The sequence below is a fragment of the Erpetoichthys calabaricus genome, chromosome 2 (genome assembly GCF_900747795.2).
Source record: "Erpetoichthys calabaricus chromosome 2, fErpCal1.3, whole genome shotgun sequence".
NCBI lineage: Eukaryota > Metazoa > Chordata > Cladistia > Polypteriformes > Polypteridae > Erpetoichthys > Erpetoichthys calabaricus.
In genome coordinates, this window is record NC_041395.2 from 109,789,986 (window position 1) to 109,815,239 (window position 25,254).

The window sequence follows — 25,254 nt, forward strand, 5'->3', positions numbered from 1 at the left end:
AAAATTTATCGCTCCAGCAATTTTAACTCTGTTACAAAGTCATCTAATATGGTATTGCAAACGGCAGCGGGAGCGTTTCTATAAACTCAATTTAAACTAACTGTTTACACCGTGCTTTGAAGATGCATAGTATGCGACACGTGTTTCGCCGTAATTGTGGGCTCATCAGGAGTACACAGTCACTGCACTCCCTTACGGGAATCGATCCTCGGACGTAGAGGCGAAGCCCCTAACGTTGTGCCACGGCGTGAGGTTCGTTCATTTCACAGCATATAGATCGGGGTAATTACATTGCAGGCATTCGTAGTCTGATTCACAATCTGATTGTATGGGTGGTTACCTACCAGGTAACGCTTGTGGTTGGTGAGCAAGTCGGCTAACTTCTGTCACGGTGCCCTCTTTCAGTTGCGAGAAGCAGATCATACAATGGTTGAAATAGTTTAATATATATAGCAAAATCACCGCGCTTCGCAGGGGCGAATATGGTATTGCAAACGGCAGCGTTTCTATAAACTTAAAGTTACGGTTTATACCGTGCCTTGTTTCATATTCTTTTCCTACCTTATCAATTGTGTAATGTGTTTTTTGAACAGGTTTGATTCATGGAAGAGATCACTCCTGCTGCGTTCAGTCACTTCACGTGAGCCACTGTCTTGTGTGATGTTGCGATGTCCACGGGTTTATTTAATGTTAGCTAAGACCCGGCAGTTAAAAGTTTCTCGCTACAGCAATTTTAACTCTGTTACAAAGTGATGCAAACTCTCGTTTATACCTCGTGTCTTCTCATTAAACTTGTATCTCGCGAATATGGCATTGCAAACGGCAGCGGGAGCGTTTCTATAAAGTTAAGGTTACGGTTTACACCGTGCTTTTTTATACCTCGTGTCTTCTCATTAAACTTGTATCTCGCGAATATGGTATTGCAAACGGGAGCGGTTCTATAAAGTTAATTTAGACTTACGGTTTACACCGTGCTTTTTTATACCTCGTGTCTTATGAAGATGCTTGTATGCGTCACTCAGTCGCTTCTTATTGTTTCGCTGCCTTGTCAATTGTGTAATGAATGTTTTCTTCTGTGCTCTTTGGGGCTCCTCCTTCTTTTCTACGTACTGAGTTCACAGTCAGTTCACGTGATTACGTGGGAGGCGTGATGACGCGACACGCAACTCAGTCTCCTACGGCCATCTTGCTGCCTACCATTACAGTATATGGACAAAAAAGAGGTTCCAGTTATGACCATTACGCGTATAATTTTGAAATGAAAACTGCCTAACTTTTGTAAGTAAGCTGTAAGGAATGAGCCTGCCAAATTTCAGCCTTCCACCTACACGGGAAGTTGGAGAATTAGTGATGAGTGAGTCAGTGAGTCAGTCAGTCAGTCAGTCAGTCAGTGAGGGCTTTGCCTTTTATTATTATAGATTACCTTTCCTAAGGTTTCTTTACAGTACTGGCACAAGCCAGTCAGTCATTGTCTAACACACTTAGTCCTGGACAGGGTCAAGGGGGAGTGCTGGAGCCTATCCCAGCCAGCATAAGATGCACAGCATGAACAAACTGATATCAAGGTGCTAGTCCATTGCAGGGCAAACACACAAATGCACACACACACACACGCACACACACGCACACACACACACACAATAACAACCAATTTAGTGTCTCCAATTCACATAAACCAACATGCCTTTAGGCTGTGGCAGGAAACCACAGCACCCAAATGAAACCCATGCAGACACAGGTAGAACATGCAAACTCCACACAGGGAGGACCTGGGACATGAACGCTAGTCTCCTTATTGTGAGACAGCAGTATTACCACTGGGACTGGCATAAGCACAATACAAAAACCAGCTTCTCTCTTCTTTTTTTCCTCCACTCCTCCCAGGTGAGTTTTGACCTCTTCCACCCAACTCCAACTCACTTGTGAGCGTCAGACTGTCTCCTTTTATCCAAGACCCAGGAGTACTTCTGGTGCTAGGGCATATCTCGTTGGAAATACTTCTAGTTCAAGCAAAAATTGCTGAAACAGGGATCATAAATCTCCACAGCACCCTCTGGTAGCACCCATGGAATTTAATAGGGCTGCTTCATCGCACAACATTTCCCAGCATGTCCTATGGGTGTCCATTTGGGAACAGTTCCAAGGATGCTGTCATCTAGCATTTGGAGTCCTCCCTGATCACTCCATTATGTTGTCCCTAAGTATTATAGGAGACAAGATGAGGAAGTGTTCCAGTGCCTATTGTGATACTCCAACTGTCCTAAAATTCAAATCCAAACTGATGACCTACCTGTTCTCTTTGGCATTATAAATGTTGTCCCTTCATATAAAACTCCCTTGATTATGTAAGTATGTGCAGTATCCATGTATGCTCTAGCCATATTGCATACATTTATGTTGTACTATAACCTAGTCTCACTTTTTTCATGGACCATTCTTTGTAATTTTATACTGCAGCTGTGGGTGAGTTAAAACTTGACAGTTTACACTTCCTTACACAGAAATAGATAACAGAGTGCTTAAGTTGCTACACTTTTATTCCACCATTTTCTGATTTATGAGCCATTTCTTTCATTAAATGGGCAATAAAATTTAATGAGACTCACAGATTCTGCTTCATTGTTCTGCCTCCTCACAAACTCCTACCCAGGCATATTTTACATTCCTGAGAATGGACCACACCATATTAGTACTCTTTAGTTGTTAATTTTATTTTTTCTTCATTATTTCTGAATATTTTATTTAAACCTGACATACATGATGCAAAATTAGCTGGTTAGCTGTATCTAAGTTTTTATGTGCACCTAACTGTTATTGGGCTACTGGATAAAAAAATAATCAACTATTGTAAGAACTCAAAGGGAACTCATAGATTTTAAAATCCATTCATCCACTCATTTGCTTTATTTTATCCTTACTGGGTATTAATTGATGTTTAAAAATGTAGACAATGACAGACTTCTGTGGTCTAAGAGGAGTAGCAACAGTAAATGTCTTCCTGAATGTTGTAGAGAAATAAAACTCACACTTTTGCTAACTTCAGAAACTTCAGAGACTGTGAAGTGAGTCATCTAATTAATTAACTTAGAGGTACACCTAACAACTTTGTGGACCTTATGGTGGTTAGAAAGAAAAGTTACCAACACTGGGCATCTGCAAGTGCTTTGTTTTCTATCTTTAGTTGAATTTGAGTTTGCATTTTTAAAATTTACATTGTACTGATAAGTGTGCCAATTTCATGTTGTTTTGTAGACCCTGTTGTATTATAATGAACATTATGATAACATATACAGACTAAGATGATTTGGGCATGAGGAGCAAAAGGCAGCAGATGATAAGATGATAAGAGAAGAGGTGCACCAAGATGGAGTTGGAGGGGATCAGGTCCAGAAGGAGGCTGAAGAAAACATGGGTGGGGATGGTGTTGGATAGTATAAATAGTATGGGCCTCACCATAAAGGATGTTCAGGACTGTGGAGAGTGGAGGAAAAAAATTGGAGTATAGTCGGCTAATCTGGGTAAACCCAGGAAATGTCTAATGATAATAATGATAATGAATGTGATGATACATACAGTTATTTGTGACTTCTCTCTATATATATAAAAAATCCAATATTTGTCTGTCTGTATGTCTGTCCGCTTTTCACTAGAGAACTACTTAACGGATTTAGACTGTGTTTTTTTCTATAATTTGCTTGAACATTCCAGTTGATTTTGCGACTTTTGTCATCATACTAAGTATCATAGTTCACTTGCAGCAGCGATTTTTTTTTGTGCGAATCCAAGAGACATGCTGCGGGCCAAGGGGAGGGGGAAGCGTGACATCAGGAGTAGGGAGCCTGATGGGGCCCTCCTTACTCACATGCCAGCCTCCGTTCGAGTCACTCTGCCATGTGTTGGAGTGTTCCTTACCTCCACTTAGCTAGCAATACCTGTCTGTTCAGCAGACATTATCATCTACAGATTGTTAAAGAGTATCGTTTGACGTTTTTGAGAGAGAGATCACAGCTACGTGTGTTTCAGAGGGTAGCTGCTCATTGGCAGAGATATCACAGCCATGTGCTCTTCTCCCCACACGGGGGACGCTCTCCCATCAGAGCCGAACATGATCAGATACTGTGGGAACGTTTGACACTGGAGGCTATCTACCTTCCGCTTGGCCAGAGATACCTTGCCAACTTTTTACATTTTTGGCAAAGAGATCTGTGATGATGTGGGTTTGTGTATGCTCCCATCTTCTGTCTGGGAGCCCTTGAACCCGTCACCATCGGTAATGCTACCGATGAGCTAGGCAGTGAGGCAACAACAATGGAGCAAGGGGATGGTGTATAAAAGTGCCAAGTGCTTTTATTAAAACAACAGAACAATGTCCAAATAAATAAGTGCAGTGCTTCAAAAAGAGTCATTAAATAAATAATCCATAAAAAACAGATGTGAAAAGTGTAGGTTAAAACAATAGAAAAATCTTTAAAACAATGAGGTTAAAACCATGCAGAAAGCAGTCTTTTAAAAACATTATAAGCCTGGTGTCTTCTACCTGGTGGCTCCCCTACTTCTCCCGTCTGGACTTCTCAATAGGGGAGTCCCCCTACATGCAGCTGACATTCTCTTGTGCCTGCTTCAGCTGTTTGGATTGCCTCACTGATCCCTGGCTCCGGTAGGCTCCTCCTGACAGCGACTTGAGATTCCCCAACGACCAGGGCTCTCACGCTGGGGAAACCACTTCCCAAGTCTCGACTCCCGCTGCCTTCTGCGGCCTTACGTGAAGAGTCATCCACCCTTCATCACTGGTCACTCCCGCTCCATGATCACTCAGCGGGAGCGACCACCACTACTACTACTCCCCGGGTGTCGGCCCAACACCCAGGCTCACAGTTCAGCTGCATGCGAGCCTGCACTTGCTTGCTCGCTCTCCCGCACCGGCTTTTTCTCTCTCTCTCTACTACTTCCTGCTTTCTCCTGCAACCTCCGTTCTTTTCTCTTCTTTCTTTTTCCCCTTTAGCCGACTCGTGCTTCTATATATCAAGAGGGCATGGCACCTGTGGCAGCCCCAGGAACAATCACGGATGTGGACGGTCTCTCACCTGTGCACTTAGGTGAGAAAACGCCCACATCGCGAATCGCCCTGAGAACCGCTTCAGCCACACAACCACCACGCCCCCTCACCCAGCCGTGAGTGCAGTGCTTATTTATTTAAAACTGGCCTTTGATGGGAGCTGTGGACCTGCTATACCACAAGATCATAGCTACATTCTCGCCCCTGATGGCAAAACCAAAAATATTGTATATCAAGCATCCTTCTCCCAATATACCCAGCATCTCTCCTCTGCACATGTCCAAACCAACGCAATCTCGCCTCTCTGACTTTGTCTCTCAACTGTCCAACTTGAGCTGACCCTCTAATGTACTAATTTCTAATCTTATCCATCCTTGTCACACCCAGTGCAAATCTTATAAATTCTTCTCAATGTCAATTATTACATTTTTTAAATATTTTTGTTATTGATTTTTAAAGTTTGTCCTGTTTCACTACTACACAGGCAGAGCTGTGGGGAATAGCTAGTACAATATAAAATAAAAAAAACTAACTGTAGGAAACAATCTTTAACAGTATACCAATTTATCAAGTAAGCACAACACACGCAGTTATCATACCAACATCAGTTTCTTAACAACTTAACATTCACATGTTTTGGATGTAGAAAGAAATATTAATACACATTAATGACAGGATGTACTGTATGTACAGTAGGTAGCATTGCTGTCCTACAGTATTTGTTTAGATTTTGCATGTTCTGCCTAAAGGCATTCATGCAGGGAATACTGCTTCCTTGAAAAACTGATGGGTAACAGAAAAAGCACCTACTGCAGTTGCCATGTCTGTCAGTGTGTCCACATGAAACAACTCATCCCCAAAAGACAGATTCTGTTAAAATTTAGCATATATATAGGCTTCAAGGTAATCTGCATTACGTTGAGATATCTCAAATATACAGTAGCACACTTTATACATTTTTTAAATTTCGAAAACCATTTGTGAATTTTTAAACTTAAACCAGAGGAACAATCTGTGCAACCTTAATTATAGATTACTTTATTGTTTCAAAGTTACCAGGAGACATTGTATATTTTGCCTCTTTAACCCATTCAACACCCACATCTGTTGACAAAACAGATCCCCTCTACAAGTTAGTCAAATGCTGGGAGAGGGGCACATGTGCAACTTTTGGTATGCCAGCTCATTTCTCCAGCTGTTTGGGGTAAGTTAACCATAAAAAAATCTATTTAGAAATAAGCGTAAAAGGAAAGGTTTTACGTAAGCATCACTCTGTAAGCAAAGAACAAATATGTGCCCCGTATTTACAGTATGTGACGCTGAAATCAGCCTCACTGCTGCATTACCTGCACAGGATAATGATTCAGTATTTCTCTGACAATGCAATTTATTAGCAAGGCTCCAGGACTGCTCCCCAGTATGGTCTGAAGCATCCAACAGTTTGAGACTGCAATGGAGATTTTAACTGTCTATCTGGTACTTCTTTCAAAAATGTTATGCTTAAGAAACAACTAACAATACCACATCTACCAATGACATTTTTATATCACTTGAATTAGAATCTGATTTCTGGTAAAGCTATTGAGTCACCAAAAGCCTATTTGGGCTACATTTTTAAGTACTTGACATTGTTGAGTACTGTTAAAAAGCTTGGACAATATTTAAATATTTGAATTCTATTGTTGTGGTTATTTTTGAATATGACTCATTGTTAGAAAAATATTTAATAAAACTGTGATATCTGACTGATTGATGAAGAAATTAAAGTAAAAGTAAAATTGTCCAGCCTTCAAATCAGTTCACTTTTTCCCCAAATGCATATGCATGTTACCCACAGTGGCATAGCAAGGATATTGAACTGGGAAGGGCCTTGTCAAGCCCCCCCACTATGTTAATGTCACCTTGGTAGACTGTTGTATGGGGGTAAGGTGGGAGTCAGTAAGGATGGTTTCGGGGGGTAGGGGTTTTGGTGGTCTTATGAGGAGGATGGTTTCCAGCTGTGGTTGGTTGGTGTGGATGGTATCTGTGGGTTTTGTTGTTAGCAGAGGGGGTATGAGTGTAGTTAGATGGTGATGATGGTTTTTGTTTTGGGGAGGGTAGCATGGTTTGTAGGGGGGACTTGGACATTTAGGGAGGAAGGTATCCCTCAAGTTGTTATTTTTGTCACAGTTGTTCCCCGTTTACTGGCTCCAGCACTGGCTACTCATAGTCCTAAACTGAAATTAAAAGCTATGAATGGAGTAGTAACTAAAAATGATCTGCTTGACAAATCAAACATTAATCCAATCTGCTTCTGTCACCAGCACTGATCAGTCTTTCATCTGAAGGTTGCTGCTTATCACTTTTACACATATCTGACCTTGAGGAATGCATGTGGGAGAAACACAGCACTGCATTTTTAATTTAGGCTGTCTTTTCCTTCCAGGAAATCGCTGATGTATTCTTCATTTTATGGGAGCAGATTTAACAAGAAAGGAATGGTTTTCCTATTGCATTTTATTATTTTTTTTTCCTTTTTTCTTGCTCTTAAAGGAAGACTCCAATTATTTTATATTATGTTTGGTTGGCTTTGTTCTGGTTTAATTGAGACAAAGTCTACAAAAATTTACTTTGCTTGCTTGAAAAAAGCAAACACTCTATTGATTTTCACATTTTCATGAACCCTAATTCCCTTTATGGAAGACATCTTTAAAGTATTTCACATATTGAACTGCTCCCTAAGTACAATATTTTATTCATACTTTTTGGCAATTCTATTCTTTTGGCATCCTTTTTCATTCCTGATTTCTGAGGTAACTAGCTACTGTTTCCTCTATAACTTTCTTTTCTTTTAACTGTTATGCTTAGAGGTATTAGTACAACAATTCAAAACAAACAGAGCAAACAATTTAAAAAAGGCTTTAATTTACCACATTTCAAGAGTACATTTGTGCAATTTTTTATATTGCTTTCATAAGTCTGGCTGTAAAATGAATATCATGACAGAGCTAGAGCCAGGATATGTGTTGGCAGGACGCCTACAATAAAATCCTGGAATGAGAAAAATAAGATTTATAAGGCCATTTTTAACCTCAGGTATCCTTTTTGGGTGAGGAATTGCAGGGTGGTTGTGTCTGAGTAAATGGATTCATTTATTAAATATCTGCTATTATTTACAAAGGAAAATATAGCTAAAATGACTTTTGCTTGAAAATTATTCTGTTCTGAAATGTGAACCTTTTCATGGCAGCAGAGTCTATAAGTTCAATAAAAACGGCATTAACCTTTAAGTGGATTTAATTTAGTTTTTAAAGCATGAACCTTTCAGTAAACGGTTCCATTAAAGTCATAAACTACTGTATCAGCATATTTTACCTACCGACATAGGAAGTGTTATTACATTTGCAGAAGTCAGAAATGGAACATGGTGGAGTGATCGACTTTAAACTTAATCCTCTTAAAGCGTTATGGTTAACATCACATTGTAATTATTGTGACAAGCCAAGTTTAAGATCAAATACAAGAAATCGTGGAATAAAATTGGCATACTGAGAAATAACAGATGACAGCCAGAATATGACAAGTATAGCAAGAGGGCTGTGGCTTACAACAAACCACTTTTGAATATCCCAGTTACTAAAAAAAAGGCAGAAAAGTATATTAGCTGTTGTCCTCCTTACTTCCTTGTACTCTACTTTAATAATAATAATATTAATAATAATAATAATATTGTGCATTTGGCTAGTAGCTTTATTTAAGGTAACTTACAAGATCAAGATACAGTACTAATGCTTACATGTAGTTTTTACAATTAGACCGTAGCTGGGTTAAAGCAGCTACCTCACAGTGACACAGTGAGCAAAGGAATATGAATTAAAGTGGCGACTTTGAGGTTTAAAGTTCAATGGCATAGTCACTACACCACAAAGTGGTGGGCCACCTCTTAATAATTCTTACTGATATAGTACCTTAATAAAGAAATAACAGAGTAATGTGCCTAATGCAGCCCTGAGACAGCCAACATACTAATGATGTGATAATAGAAAAATTGCATGAATGATTTGATTAATTAAAAAATACAGTGAAAGAAAGACTATATGGAGTGAACCTAAAGTAAAAAATAATCAAAATACAAATTGTAACAAGGTGCTATATGAGCACCGACCCGACACAGACTGACACCGAAGGCACACGTAAAAATAAACAAACTTTTATTTTTCTTCATCTTGGGGCCACGTCTTCCCCGTGTCCCTCAGGCACAACACAGTCCCACACTAAGCACAAACACAAATAAATTCTCCTTTTCTTCAGCACCACTCCTCACCGGCAAGCGTTGTCTCCCTCCACCCAACTCTGGCTCCTCGAGTGGTGGCTGCTGGCTCCTTTTATAAGGCACCCGGCTGCACTTCCGGGTGTGGCGAAAACACTGCCCATAAGGGCTCAGACACTCATGCTGCAGCACCCCCTGGTGGCACCTGTGGATCCCAACAGGGCTGCACCAAACTCCAACTCCCATGAAGCCCTGCGGGAGTCCGAGGCACTGCTGCAATCCAGGGGGGTTGCCATCTAGCGTTCCAGGGGAGGTATTGGTTAGCATATAACATATACTGAAGGGGCGTCCCTGCTGGGCGTCTGCCACAAAATCAACATCTGCCTTTTCTCTCCAGTCATGGATTTATCCTTTTGCCGCCTTTACTCAGCCAACAATACACTCCTGTTTTGCCTGGTATGCTTTCTTGTCACTAATTAAGGATTCCTGACAGTTACCAAAACTTAGCTCTCAAGTGGATCATCTATTTAAGTGTAACAATGTTTCAATTCTGGGTTATACCCGATGGCATTTCCTGGGTCAGGAAATGTCTCACTGAGTCTTACAGTATATGCTCTAATTGGTGATACCCTCTGACAGTTTCTTTAACAACTGCATCCCTGAGGCCAATCTTGTGTGGGCTTCTGCTGCCATCAGTATATGCCTTCTTGGCTCACCAAAGCTTTCTCACATTTTTGGTCCCAAATAATTATCATCCAAGGCACCCTTTACTGTCTCAGAGGTTACTGCCTATTCTTTTCTAGCCATACTGTTGTGTAGATTTTTTTACCCCTTCTACTATTGGCAGTCCAGGTAGCCTGTTCACAGTATAGTCCCAAGTATAATTATTTTCATAATATATTAGCCTCTTAGGCATGAGAATTGATCAAACAAAAGTAAACTTCTGGTGTGTCATTTTCAGGACAGACTGACTGAAATAACAGGACAAGCCTACAAGGTTTATTTTATTCATAGTTCCAATTATCTGTTTCCTGAACCAACATCTTCCAGTAAAGGGTCATGGAGCAATGTAAAATATATACATACAGTATATATTTTTATTGTTCATTCTAACCCATTTTACTTAGTTCATCGTTATTAATTAAATTATCATGAAATGTATGGTGGTATGGTGTGCTTAGCAACACATGATTTTTATGGTTTGCATGGGGCCTTTTATGTTTTGTTACTGTTTTTCTTCCACTTCCCCATTGCTGGTTCCAAATTGGCCCTGCATAGGCGTGTGTGTGTGTGTGTGTGTGCGTGTGTGTGAGAAAGAGTCGGCCCTGCAATGGACGGTGACATGACCTTGTGCCTTATGCTGCCAAGAATGGCTCTGGCTGTTTATAACTCTGAATTGGATTAAGTGGGTGTGAGAACATACTTTCTGAATTTACTTAATGAATGTAAAAGCGCTTATGACCTCTAAAGGTCCATTTAATTACATGTGAATGCAGGTGGCACTCTTTAATGTATCTTAAATTGGCTTCTGTATGAATTGGCTTAAACTATCTATCTTCATGCAAAGCATAAACTCTATAAAATATCCTTGATAATAACAATAATAATAATTCAAAGACAATCTCCCTTTAAAAACAATTCTCTAAAATGCCCTATAAACTCAATTGCCTGTCACCAAATTCTCTGTTAGTCTCCAAACTACCATCTACTGTATATGAAGGTTCAAAAACAACTTATTTTGTTTGAACTCATCAATAGTGTTACCATAGACACAAACTCTCAGCCATGCAGAGTGTGAACTAAACTTTAGGAATTATCATGTTCAAGACGGTTTAATAGGCACTCATTAAAATGGCACCATGAACAGATTCTTCTAACGTGCATATAAACTGTAGGTCCACAAAGCATGATGTAAAAAAAAAACAGTTGCTTGTAATAAACAGTTTAATCTGCACTTCTAGATTAAGGAAACCCAGGAGAGGTGTTTTGGGCATCCTGTTAGTACCCACCCCCTCTGGGAAGTGACCTGCCATAGCCCCCAGTGAGGAGTCTCAGTGTCACACTCAGGACAAGACAGAAGGATTACATTTTAGCATGTCTGACAGCATTTGGTGATCTCATTGGAGATGTCAGGTCAGACTTACTTAGCCTCTTACATTACCACCAAAATATCACATGGACAAGAAGAACAAGAATCGTCCTTTGTGAAATAATAATAAAGGCATTTAGTTATGGTGGTATCTTAGTCAAAATGTTTATAAGTCAGACTGAAATAATAATTTATTTTTGAACTTTAAAACAAGTGTCAAACACACTTAATTACTTTTCCATTTAAAGCACTTTTATGTTTAAACTGTCTAGTCTATAAATTGAAACTTTTTTACTTTCCAATATACCTTCATTTCTAAATGATGACATCTATATTACTGGTTCATTTTTTATACTTGGTGTCGTCTCTTGATAGAGTATTATTCAAGTTTGTTTTTCTATAACATCTTTGTATATACTACTGTATATTATACTGTATATACTATTTCCTCTTAATGCAGCCGTTTTGTTTTTATTATGTCTAGAACTCTGATAATGAGGTTTTTGCCTTTCCCTTTACCTAATTTGTAATTTTCCTTGTAACAGTCGAGTCATTGTTCTAACTCTTTCACCTAGACTCCTCTAATGTATTTTTTTCCTACTAATCTGTGCCTAATTACTATATTGGTTTCCTGACTTGAACTAATCCCATTCCAAATGCTTCACAAACCTGTGTGTGTCCCTTTTCCTTACACTGAAGGCAAATGTTTAATCTTTTGATCACCTCAACCTTAACCGGACTAGACCAGGGAACATGAAGCATATCAGAAACATTTTAAACGTGTAATGCAAAACAATATTCCTTTGTCAGACTGGTATGAGCTAACTCAATCCCATTACAGTATAATAGCCTTTCTGGGGGTCATATTATGTCTCTGTTATTTTCTTGGTGTCATGAATACCAGCTATAAAAAAGATGAAAATAAACATATTGATATACACATTGACTAACCACAAGTATTTAGCAGAACAAGGAAACAGTTTGCACTGTAAAATGTTCAAACAAGCCATATCATTAGCCTGCAAAAAAACCTAATTATGGAGGTTTTATGGACAAACCCATAAAGGTTTACTCCACATATCTGTCCCTATATGAACATGTGTGTTTGTTGCCTTAATGTCAATTAGCTTTTAAACAGAAAAACAAAAGACTGTATAAACAAAGACGAGGAAGAAAACCATTGTGCAGATCTGATTTTTTACAGGGGGATTTGACTTCCCTAACTTGACATGTAAGCTACGTAGCCTCACCCACTCTTTTACAACAACAACAACAACATTTATTTATATAGCACATTTTCATACAAAAAGTAGCTCAAAGTGCTTTACATAATGAAAAAAAAATAAAAATAAAAGACAAAATAAGAAATTAAAATAAGGCAACATTAGTTAACATAGAAAAGGAGTAAGGTCCGATGGCCAGGGTGGACAGAAAAAACAAAAAAAAAAACTCCAGAAAGCTGGAGAAAAAAATAAAATCTGTAGGAGTTCCAGGCCACGAGACTGCCCAGTCCCTTCTGGGCATTCTACCTAACATAAATGAAATAGTCCTCTTTGTAGTTAGGGTTCTCACGGAGTCACTTGATGCTGGTGGTCATACAGACTTCTGGTTTTAATCCATCCATCATTTTTGGAACATCATGGTACTTAGAGTAGATGGTGGTGGCGCAAGCAACCACCAAAAGGACACCGGAAAAGGAAAAAAAAAGAGAGAGTAGTCCAGGTAAACTCCAGGAGTGGCTAGCTGAGACAATAACAACAACAATTTATTTTTTCTATTGCCCAAAATCACACAAGGAATGCCACAATGGGATTTAACAAGACCTTTTTTTTGACAACTCCCCAGCCTTGACACCCTAAAAAGACAAGAAAAAACTCCCAAAAAAAACCCTTGTAGGGAAAAGAATGGAAAAAATCTTGGGAAAGGTAATTCAGATTGTTTCTGTGCGCAATGGGTGTCAAAAAATGAAGTAAACAGGGGGAGACATAAGTGCACCATTGCAATTTACCAGTTGTCTTATCTGCAGTGCAAAAAGAAGTCTCTCTTTAGCTCCTCGAGATGATACATTTCTTTGTAATCTGAAGGCCCCCCAGATCATGGCCAGCAGGCAGTTCTGTGCATTGCAATGCCCACCGTGCAAACTCCTAAGCATAGACACCCACTTCAACGTATTGATTTAGTGGCCATTCTGGATCTCTAAAACCAGGAAAGACTGCCAGGTAGACATTGCTAAATTTTTAGAAATACTTGACAAACATTGCAGAAACAGCACAACACTGCCATGCTAAAGGTATCCAGGGTCATGTTCAGATTTTTCAGGTGCTGTTTATTTTCATTATCATTTGAGCTTCTGCAGTTTAATTAGGTAAACATTCATACTGTTTTCTAAGGGCTGATACTGCATTTTAAATAGCATTAGTATCTTCTTATTGGGGCCAGGGTCTTGTGAAAAGTTTTGACATTATAAGACTTAGACATGATAAAGAGCTTTTAATTCATGATGTTAAAGTAATGGTGCCACTCAGCGACACAGTGTACCAGGATGTTGCCATGTGAGGAAATAATTGTACGGAAAGCTAAACAATGCAGTGTGTATTTTGTAATAAGGAGAGGCAAAAAAACTTGATGAACTATTAAAGAATGAAACATTGACATATGTTTAAAACTGTATGCATGCAGTACATGAGCAATGTGTTTGTATGTGACTTTTCCATTATTTTTACCAGATTATGATTTAACCATCAAGCCAAGTTTATTTTTCTTATGCAAGTTTCATAAATGTTTGTAACTACGTAGAGTATATGTGCTGTTTAATGTTCAGCAGTGGTTGGTGTAATAATTGGAAGGTGCTTGTTTTCATCATAAAAAGAACAGGAAACAGATGCCATGTGTACTTGTACATTTTAGCATGTCATTATGCTTAACTACAGTGCTACAATTCTCACTGTTTTGACAGAATCATATTTCTTTAATGTGGTTTTTTACTGTTGTATAAATTGTTATTCACAAGCCACACTGCACACACCATTCAGATGTACTACAGTGTGGTATGCCACTGTACTATTATACTGCCACATTAGTGAACAGTTCCACTTTGAAGAATCCAGGCCAAAGGGCAATGGAGAACCCACTTTTATAATCCATACCCACTGCACTTCAAGTGCTTTTCAAGAAACCGTTTAGTTCTCAGTCAGACTTCCATTCTGCATACTGTATATTTGAGATCTGCATGAGTTGCTCACTTGTTTTCATGGTTCTTAACTAATTAATATGTCAGAGGGGGACATTTTTTGTACACTGGGTGGTTCCATTTCTCTCTTAGGCAAAGGAACATGTAAATATTACATTTAAAATACAGTAGATGAAGAGTCAATATGCACCCATTGTTGGGACTGGGGTAAGAAGTTAAAAGGCAAATTTCCTGGGTAATCCCGTTACTGATTATTGTTATGGCTGTTTACAGGATATAGGTATTTGCTGTCTTGCAAAAGAATCACCGCTTTGAAGTTTTAGCTGCTTAAGTATGCAAACAATACAAAATTGTGACAAAAGAAGTGCTCCTTCCTTGGAAAATGTTTGTATTTACCTGACTTGGAAATTAACATGTCTGACAATATTGGTTTCTAATCAGCATATGTGTACTCATTGATAGTTGGCAACAATACTTTTTGTTAACTTGTGTTTACACTATTTGTTAAACCCAGGAAATTTGGTTGTGCCATTGTTTAATCCATCATTCTGTTGATTTAGGCAGGGACTGAAGGACATTTAAACTTTTGGGCAGGGTGAGGGACGGTCCACTGAGAACACTGTCCCAGACACTTGCACAGAGCACAGGGGCTTGCAGGCAGTCTAAGGTATGTGGCTGGTACGATGTGAGGCACAAGGACGGTAACACTTACCTCCAGGGAGGAAGAGACAGCTCCACAAGAAGACACATTTTGTGGGTCCAGCGAGAGAGGTAAGCTGCATGAAAGGACCAAGCAAAGCTGGCGGCCGAGAAATGAGAAATGTGTTGCAGCAACACAAAAAGCCCAGTGTGGAAAAAAAGAACGACGAAGAGACGCTGACAGGGATTCCACGATTTTGACAAAACTTCTGTTGGGAAACGAGTGTCTGGTGAACAGAGTGCATCCGTGGACAGTTGGATGATTAATTGTTGGGGTAACACAGTGCGTAAACTGGACTCTGCACCACTAAAGGTTGTATCCTGCAATTCTTGTTTTTAATGGACTTTTAGAGTGTGGACTGTGTGCTTTCCTTTTTAAAAAAAGGAATTTCATTCCTGATATTGTTAGATTTTTTTATGTTCGTTTATCTTTTTAAATTATTTTATTGTCTTGTGTAATAGAAGTTACTGTTATTTTTCCTGAAATTACTGTTGTGTCTTACGTTGTGTGTTTACTCACCGCTCAATTTAAAGAAAACTGTGTGCTATTATCGGTAAATTTCAAGAGTTCCCAGTCTCTTAATAAAACTGGGTGGCGTAGTCGGATATTTTAATGGTGTCTAAGTTAGTTTACCTGTGAGTGTGACCAGACACCTCTCACAAATATGTTATAGTCAAAACACCATATTCTGAAATAACCACAAACACGTGTCCAAAGATCTCATACCAATTCTAAATAAAAAAAAAGAAACAAATGGGATTAAATCATCTGAAAATTAAATGAATACAGTTTTACAGGAGCATAAAGATGAATTAAGGAATACTGGTGTAACAACAACACACAAACAATTCATTTCAGTAGTCTTTTACCTAAAGTTCTTTGTCAATGTATTCAACAAGTATAATTACAGACAGAAGTTCAATTCATTTTAGATTTGATTGCTGATTGCAACAGAAGTCTATGGTTGATGCAGTTTGATAGAGCCCTATTTGAGACAGCAGCTTACTTTGTACATACTTGGATAACTTTTATAGTGTGAAAAGGGTACTGCTGTGTACCATTCTAATCCAGGTAATCAAGAGGTATAATTTATTTAAAGTAAACAAACATAAGGAAAAAATAAAGGACTCTCTTTTCGGAAATTCTGGTCATAATACTTTCTAGCATGTTGAGTCTTTGCACCTGTGCAGCCCACTAGGAAATGGAAGTCCAAAAAATGGATCACAGAGCAAGAGAGGAAAGTGAACTGTTGTCAAAAAACTAGTCTGAAGTCAAGATTGTCAAAAATCTGGCAACCCAACCAAAACTTGCAGTCAAAATAAACGTGCCAATTTCTCTAATAATCCAAAACTCAGATTCACTTGTGATGTTTTTATGCATATTATCCACAAATATGGACAATAAGAATAGCAAGCCATTATCTTATAAAGCTGGGGAGTGATGGCGTAATATGTCATGTGACCCCTTTGTCACGTGATCAGCAACACATGTACTGTATCTTTTGCCACTAAAATGCAGAAACACATAAAATAGCAGTGACCACCTTCCAAAATAGTATAAAATGATGCCACGATAACGTTACCAAAATAACAATAAAAAACTAAAACTAAAATGAACAGTAGAATAAAATAATGAACCTCTGCATCTTAACAACTATTTATCATGTTTTTAGTATATAATTTAAAGCATTTGAAAATGCTTTAATAACCAAATAAGTTTTTCAATATTACAATTAAAAGATAATATTTTCACTGTTTATCTTTTAGATGAAAGAATGGAGGATCTTTATACTCTATGAGGAACTGGAAAACCCCTTATAGCACAGTGGTATAACCAGCAGGAGTGGGTTTTTGCTAAGTCTATAAAAGTGTTTTCCATATGAACAGTCAAATAAAATCCAATTTTTTGGTGGAGTATAGCTATCTCTTACTTCTAGTGTTCCTGTTTTCCTCTCTCTTTAAACAGTATATGTGTGTAAGGTTAATTGATAATTCACAATTTGCCTTGTTTTGCTTTGTACCCAATGTTGCAGTAACAGAATCTGGCTTCTGTGACCCTGAACTTGATCAATGATTGAATGGAGAATGAATACAATAAATAACATTGTCCCATAATGCATTACAACAACAGAGTGCAATTCTTGACCATATATTTTTTTTATAGGAACTGAAATATCAGCTTTGTCGAGTTCCTTAGTCAACAACATCTTATTGAATAAAAGGGTAAATGTTTTGCAATTGGAGAATCGTGATGTGGGATTGAATGGAACTGACTGTGTCTCCCTGAATAGTCATAATGCAAGTTTATTGACAATATTTTTATCAGAATGATATGAAATGAAGCTATTTAGAGATATAGTGTCTTGCAGTGTTGTTCATTGCAATACAGGCCAATATTGTCAGTATTATTTTACCTTTTATGCACCAGTATGAAAAAAAGTATTTTAGAATTGGCCAAAAAATAATGTATGCTGACAGGGCTACCATGCTATGATACTAAATTCAGAAAAATGATGTATACAAATAGTTAATCATAATGCATGTATAATATATGCCTTATGAGTGAATTTTTGGTTACATTCTAAAATTACTGTACCCCACAGTTGACAAAAAAGTCAGTTCATTACCTCCCTTTGACTTCTAAAGTCCTCAAATGATAAGCAATTTTGCTATTCATGATTTAACCAAGCCTTGCACCCTGTGTTGGCTGTGATTGGCTCCAGCAGACCCCTGTGACCCTGTAGTTAGGATATAGCTTGTTGGATAATGGATGGATGATTTAATCACACTTTTTCTTCCAATTCAGACAAACCTTTGCATGACAACATTAAAAGTTATGAGAATAATATGTAGCATGTTACCTTTGTCAAAAGAATATATTAAACACAGCTTATTCCGAAAACATTCATTTTAGGTTGCTTAAATATATAACGTCTCGTTTACATTTGCTCAGATTGATCTTAGAGTTCTCAATGAATGAAAGCTTTTTGCGAAAATACTTCTGAATATAAGTTTTGAAAGTTAGTGGTTGTAAGGTTTTAAATATTAAGCTTTTAGTATTATAGTACCAAATTAGCCTTCCAGTGCTTACTGACTCATACAATTTAGAAACACTGTATTTTTGAAGATATTGCAATGCAGTGCTATTTTGCAGGATGAAAAATAAAAATATTTTTTAATAATTCAGGTTAAACCTACTGTGCACATTAATTTCACAAGTGTAATTAATTAAAGTTTCACGTATTTTTGGCAATGATTATTGTTAAGTCTTACGCTTTGAGTGTGTTATTCTTTCCAACTGTCCCACGTTATTCAGAAAGGTTGCAAAGTGCTGATTTCCTCATTTTCAAATGAGCAGAGAAGGAATACTAATCAACATCTGGTTACTTTTTAAATGGTAATAGCTATTTTTTGATTTGTTAAAAAGAGCAAGTCAATGAATAATAATTTCCATCACTTCTCCTTTGTTCTTTATCTTTTACTCATTCATAAAGTACAAATCCTCATCATGGAAAAATGCAGCATAGTACCAACAATTATTTTCAATCTCTGCTTCCTATTACAATGCAGTTACTGCTTTTTATTGACTGGAAAATGAAATATATTTTGTGTTCCATACTGTACCTCCCAATATACCATAACTCTGGATGGGATACAAGTCTGTTGATAGATGGACTTCCAAATGCAGTTATGGCAAAATCTACTTTGGACAATGCAAGATTCATTGTTTTTTACAAATGTTTGGTTCATACAACATATTTGAAGCATAGCTGGGGATGAAAGTTTAAGATCAATGTATCAAAGTATAATTTAGCTTGCCTGCAATATACTGATACATTGCATCAGTGATCACGTTTTCAAAACCTTTTGGAAGAGTATATATAGTAAAGTCGTAATAAAATATCTCTTAAAATACAGATTAGACCAAGACCGGACCACTGTTCTAAATGTTCATAAAGCGAAAAATACTGTACAATAAGATATCAAATATAGAGTTACATTCAAATCTCAGATTTGGTTCCAACTAATTCTTAAGAATTTGAGATAAAAACTCACCTACTGCAGAACACATATACTTTTACATACATTACTACTTATTGAGTACCTTCCAAAGTCAGAGGTATCACTGGCAATTTAAACCTTTGATATTTATGATATGAAACAACACAAACAAACAATGATTATAATACATATAGAAAGAGGAAAAAAGGATAGTGGCTCAATGGGGAAAAAATGCCCCATCGTTAATCAAAAAAGAGCCAAAAGGGATTGAGTTAAAGAAAAGGTAGAACCAGAAAATTTATTTTGTGTGTGCATCTATGCATAAGAATATAAACTATTTCTTGTGTACACATACAGTACATATTTACTTTGACATATATGCAATACACACATTATATTTATATTATTAGAAGCAACAAAATCAGGCAGCCAAAGTTTAATTTGGAAGCTATCATGCAATTAAAAACTTAAAAGGCAACCAAAGTTAAAAGGGGAATTACCGGAAAGCCAGCTCTTCCAGGGGGACCCTGAAAAAGGGTGAGAATACAGTGGGTACAGAATAAATGGAGAGCACAAACAGGGTGTAAGCGCCACCCAAATCCACGACAACAATTAGCAGGAGAGGAAAAGAGCACAGACTCACGTTTGGGGATTAGATGAGAATGATAATCATCACTTCAATTGTGTGTGTATATATTTGAAATATGATTAAAGCCACCGAATGCCATACTTAATTTGGTTTCAGCTGTCATTTTAAGGTGCTATACAAACACATATTGCAATAATATCTGCTTACGCATTGTAGGTTACTAATATAGAAAAGTGTCACAAAAATGATGTATTCCACCAAAACATCTGGTAGGGGTATATAACAACTTAACAGCAGATAACTGAGAATGAGAATTACATTTGAAGTGCTTAATAAGATGCATTGCAGCATTTAAAGAGTACTGCAATGATAATAAAATTAGGTTATTGCAAAAGTACTTGAAATATACTTTATGCATTTTAGGTGTGCATTAAATGTAATATAAAAGAATCTGATATATGGAACAATTACGTTCCCCAAAGTAAAAACATTGATGTCATTTGTAAAATCAAACACACCACTGAATCAGCTGAAGTAATGGTTGGCAGATGCGGTTTCAGTAACTTAATTTGTAGATAATAAATAAAATATTATAAAATGCTATTAAAGTATAAGTCAAAGTACCAGGAATGATCTTTCTTTTTATGTACATAAAATGTCATGTTTCATATTCGAATTCCAACAGAATTACCACGATAATTGCCATCCAGTGGACAGCAAAACATACCGAGAATTTGTCAGCAATGGCCTAAAATGACGACTTCTGACTTTTCACAGTAACGTTTTTGTTTAACCAACCAACCAGTCTCTTTAACAGCCATATGTATTGTAACACACATTAAATGAATGGACTCCTTAAAATCATTTTCAACCATACCACTCTTGGTGTTATAATTTGAAGAGACCAACAAGTTTGCAGTTTTTAATATGGCAATATCATAATGTGCAACAACACATTTTATGAAAGACAGATATGTAATTTTAGAATGAGCTAGGAGGCCTGGAACACCATTAGGCAAAGACAGAGGGGCTACTGCTGGCACTGTTTAATTATGAGAATGGACAAAATGGTGACAAAATACAACTGTAGGCAAGCATTTTCAGGTCTTTCTTAGCTGGTATTCAGTAAATTTTGGAACACCATGTTTCAGAGTGATTAAAATATTTCAAATTTTCATATAAAAATGCTGTATTTTCACTTTATATGTTCTCTTGCTACTTAACATGTTCCTGTCTAATATTCTAAGAATTATATCAGTTTTGTATGCTTTAGGAAATTACATGTGGATTTTGTCTCACTCAATTTCGGGTTCAAGTTCAAGTTTATTGTCATCTCTACTGAGCACAGGAAAATTCTTACTTACATGTTTAACCAACATGCAACACGTCACCATTAGCCAGCACCATGATCAACAAATGCAGTCCTTACCTTGCATCCTTAGGATCCTTTCTTTCACAAATGTGATTTTTTTTGCAAAAGAGAGCTGCAAATCTCTGAGACTCTTTAAAGTGTGACAACAAATGTAATGCAGATATACTGTATCATAAATCTAAATAACCTTTATCATTTATTTGTTTAGTGCTTAAATTTATTTTGTTAGTTGTCAAATCTCATATGCAGAGGAATAAACATGTACATGTATATGTAATGAAGCCATAAGGTTGTACAGTATGTTTAATTGTACCATATGAAGGTATACAACAATCTGTCTGAGACAAAGAGGGTACAAAAATATTTCAAAAAGGTGTAAAGGTAACCTGAACCTCTGGATAAACTAATCACTCATTGGTAGAAAGAAATGTTGTTTGGTAAATGATTATAATTTGTTATCCTCAAATATTTTTTTTGTACCTGGCTAAACTGAAGAAAGAAAATTTGCTAATTTTTAAGCCCTCAGCTGCTTGCCGTTTGTTGCACATATATGTTTCTTTTCATTTTCACATTATGGGCATTTTTTTATTGTCATTTGAATTATGTCTTATTCCATTGTGTGTTTTTCTTTTGTTCCTTCTCATTATATTCCTCATATTTGATAAGCATATTTATTTTTGATTTAGATAATAACTCAAAAAGTATTGAATATATTACTCTTAACCATATTACATGCTAAGCACTTTTCTGTGTTTCAGGTTGAAGATTTTTACAATTACATATGTACATTGAAAAAAATACATGATAAAAGTGGTATCATTAGGCATTACAATATACACAACAAAGAGCATTTTAATTGTATATTTGTAACTCTTCATAATGAAGATTGAAAAGGGATAGCCAATTGACCATTAAATGAAATTTCCAACTATTTTATGACACATAACATGAATAGAAGAAAGCAGCTGATTTGGATTTGTGATATATTTGTATTACATTTGTCACACTTTATAAAGAATTTTTGACAATAACCTTAAACTTGAAGATAAACCCTCCCAAATTCAGCTTGACATGTCTGAGTTCTTCCTTTTGTCACTTCGACTTGCCTGCAGTTGCTGCACGTTGGTTTCTGAGCATATGAGGAAGGCTCATCCTTCAAAAATCAGTTCTCACAAAGGTTAATATACTTATTACTCTTGATAATTACACCAAAAGCTGTTTAAAGTTTTAGTTGTGTTCTTAAACAATTTTAAACAAAAAGAACACACTTTTTAAGGACAATTTAAACATTAAAATAACATTAGTGCTTGCACATTATGCTTGCAAATTCTTCCACTATGTGTAATGATAACATAAAAGAAATATCTATCAAGAAAGAAAGCCTTGATACAGAGATGAACAAAGCAAATTTGTACATCTCTGAGACTACATTTCCCATGTACTACAAATAATTAAGCAGTATTAAGAGCATAAATAAAATTTTTTCAGTTACGTTACCGCTGTCTTCCCAAAACTTGCTATTACTGTACTTACAGGTGGTCCTGCAAAACAAAACCAATGAGAAACAGTGTTAGTGTTACCAATTTTCAACATTCACCAACAAAATCAGTTTATGCTAGAAAATTACAAAAATATGATTATGAATATTAAAAATGAACTTTATTCTCATTATCACACAACTCACAAAATTATGAATAAATGGATGGTGCTACACTTAGCAGTTCTACTAATGAATGATCCTTGTAAAGTTTTGTGAAAATTCTTTATAAATGTAGTTCTTGGTTAAGTTGTTCCAGTAATGGATGGATGGATATTGCTTAACTCTTTTGCATTTCAGTGTTGTTCTGCTTTAATAAAATTTGTGTATTATCATTGGCATCTAAATGTGCTGTATAAAGTTGATTTATAGTGAATAGAAACAGAGCAACATGGTGAAGCAATGGTTCGTGTACAGTTTTAGTTCATTCAAGACTAGCCCCTCTAGAAGTGTGTTTTATAATGGACTGACATCATGTTCTGGGTTGACTTCTACTGTGTACTTAGTGGTGCTCAACCCTACCCTGAAGTGAATAAGCATGTTAAAACATGGAGTTATTGATGAATGAATATAGATACATATGGGTTATTTTATTTGGGAACTTAATCTACCTGGAATGAGTAAGTGGGTGTGAGATTGAATATGTCCTAGGAGAAACTGACATACTGTCTGCGGTGGGTTTCTGCCTTGTGCATGATGCTATTGGGACAGACTCAAACCCTTGCAACCTGAATCTGATTATAGGTACGTTTGCTAATGCAAAGAAAGATAAATGAACTCAACACTTCTGTGGGACACATGACATAATAAATAAATGTAAATGGTATTACTCAAGTATGTGAGACATTCCAAAAACATTACAACACTATAATGCAATGGACATCAGTGCCAACTTGTGATGCCCACTGCAGACAGAGAGTATCACTGAGCAACGTTCTTTAAATAACTGTCATATCACACATGGCAGAGAAAAATCAAGGAGATTAAAGGCATAATGTAGTTTAGACAGCCTGATCATTTTCCACAAATTGGGGAAAAAGACTAGAGCATTAAAAGCATGTTTGCACTTTACTGTAGCTATCAATTTCACCTTTAAATCTTCAGGTTCACAGATGCTGGAAAATGCAGAATAACATAGAAACAATGAAACAACTCTAGATGAACACAGGTGTACCTTGACACACACTTCCATTCTAAGCATTTGCTATTGTGAGTTGTCCTAATGACTTCTTTTTGACAGGAAGTAATTCACAGAAGCATGGGGGTTTTGGGGCGCATATCCTCCATATATGAGACACTCCAACAAGGAATAGAACCAGATTTAAAGCACCATGGGTTGGCCACCTCCAATACACACACTCTAATAAAATATGTTTGAATAAGCCACTCATTCATCAATCTGCCCATAAGCTCGTACATTTATCATTACAGGGCTTCAGTGGACCACAGCCTAAGCAGATGGCATTTCCCTCCATGTAAAATCAATATGTTTTAATATTTTATGTTTGATTCTTCTTCTCTGTCAAAATATAGAAAATTTGCATATTATTGTACAAATTCACTTCTGACAGACATTGTAAACATTATCTTTAGTTGATCTCAGATCAGTAACTAATTAATGGAGATTATAAAAGGTAAATTCAGATAGATTCAACAATATTTTTTTATTTCTGTTGCTGCACATTACTTCAGCCATAACTACAAAACATGAATTGGCTAAAAACATAGTGCTATATTGAAACTGATCTAAAAATATCACAGTAGTGCCACACTGTATACAGTATATGAATGTTTCTCCATTCCATTCACATCCAAATTAAACAGTAGAGTTTAAAGCAGTCGTCAGGAAGATAAAAACTAAACTAATGAAGAATCTCTCCACGGCACTGAGCCCATGCACGTCACTCTGCTTTTGATTACATTTTTAATCAGTGTGATAATCTGCTAAGCAACCTGAGAAACTAATAGCAATGTTACTTATGCAACAGAGTACTCACACAGCACCAATATCTTCTAAGGAAGTTTTTAAACTACACTGTGTCACCTATAAAGGATTTTGTTATTAAGCTTCAAAAGCTTTTAAAATAAACTCATATTTTAAATGTGAGTTTTATAGGAGAAATAAAAACGTATTGCACATTAGTAGAACTTTATTTGCATAGCATCTCTAAAGTGTTGCCCCTTTTTACAAACTTTAAGCCTGACAGAGGTTTTTAATTGTAAGCCTTTTCAATAGCATCATTTTGAAAGAATGTTTACACTAGTTGTGGTTATACACATTTTTATTGCACAGCAAAAAATAGCTCTGCAAGTTAGCCAGAAAATTTGTGTGGGGCTTAAGGGGAACATAATTGCAGATGAAAGCAAAATCAATGGTCTGAGATGTGTAATCAGCACCATCCTGGTAGAACACATAGACTTTTTTTTATTTGATTTGATATTAGTTAATGATGGCCTCCTGCTTGTTTAGT

General features: G+C 36.7%; 2 protein-coding genes across 2 annotated transcripts in view; both read right to left on the reverse strand.

The window, feature by feature from the left end:
• Positions 1-20,075, reverse strand: part of LOC114646246 (collagen, type XIII, alpha 1) — a 172,348-nt gene extending 152,273 nt beyond the window's left edge. Inside the window, exon 1 of the mRNA XM_051922711.1 lies at positions 19,786-20,075. The gene's annotated coding sequence lies outside the window, so the exon portion shown is untranslated. The remainder of the gene's footprint in view (positions 1-19,785) is intronic.
• Positions 20,076-23,875: 3,800 nt separating this feature from the next.
• Positions 23,876-25,254, reverse strand: part of LOC127526613 (collagen alpha-1(XXV) chain-like) — a 105,113-nt gene continuing 103,734 nt past the window's right edge. Inside the window, exon 4 of the mRNA XM_051922511.1 lies at positions 23,876-23,898. Coding sequence (XP_051778471.1) covers positions 23,876-23,898 — 23 coding nt within the window. The remainder of the gene's footprint in view (positions 23,899-25,254) is intronic.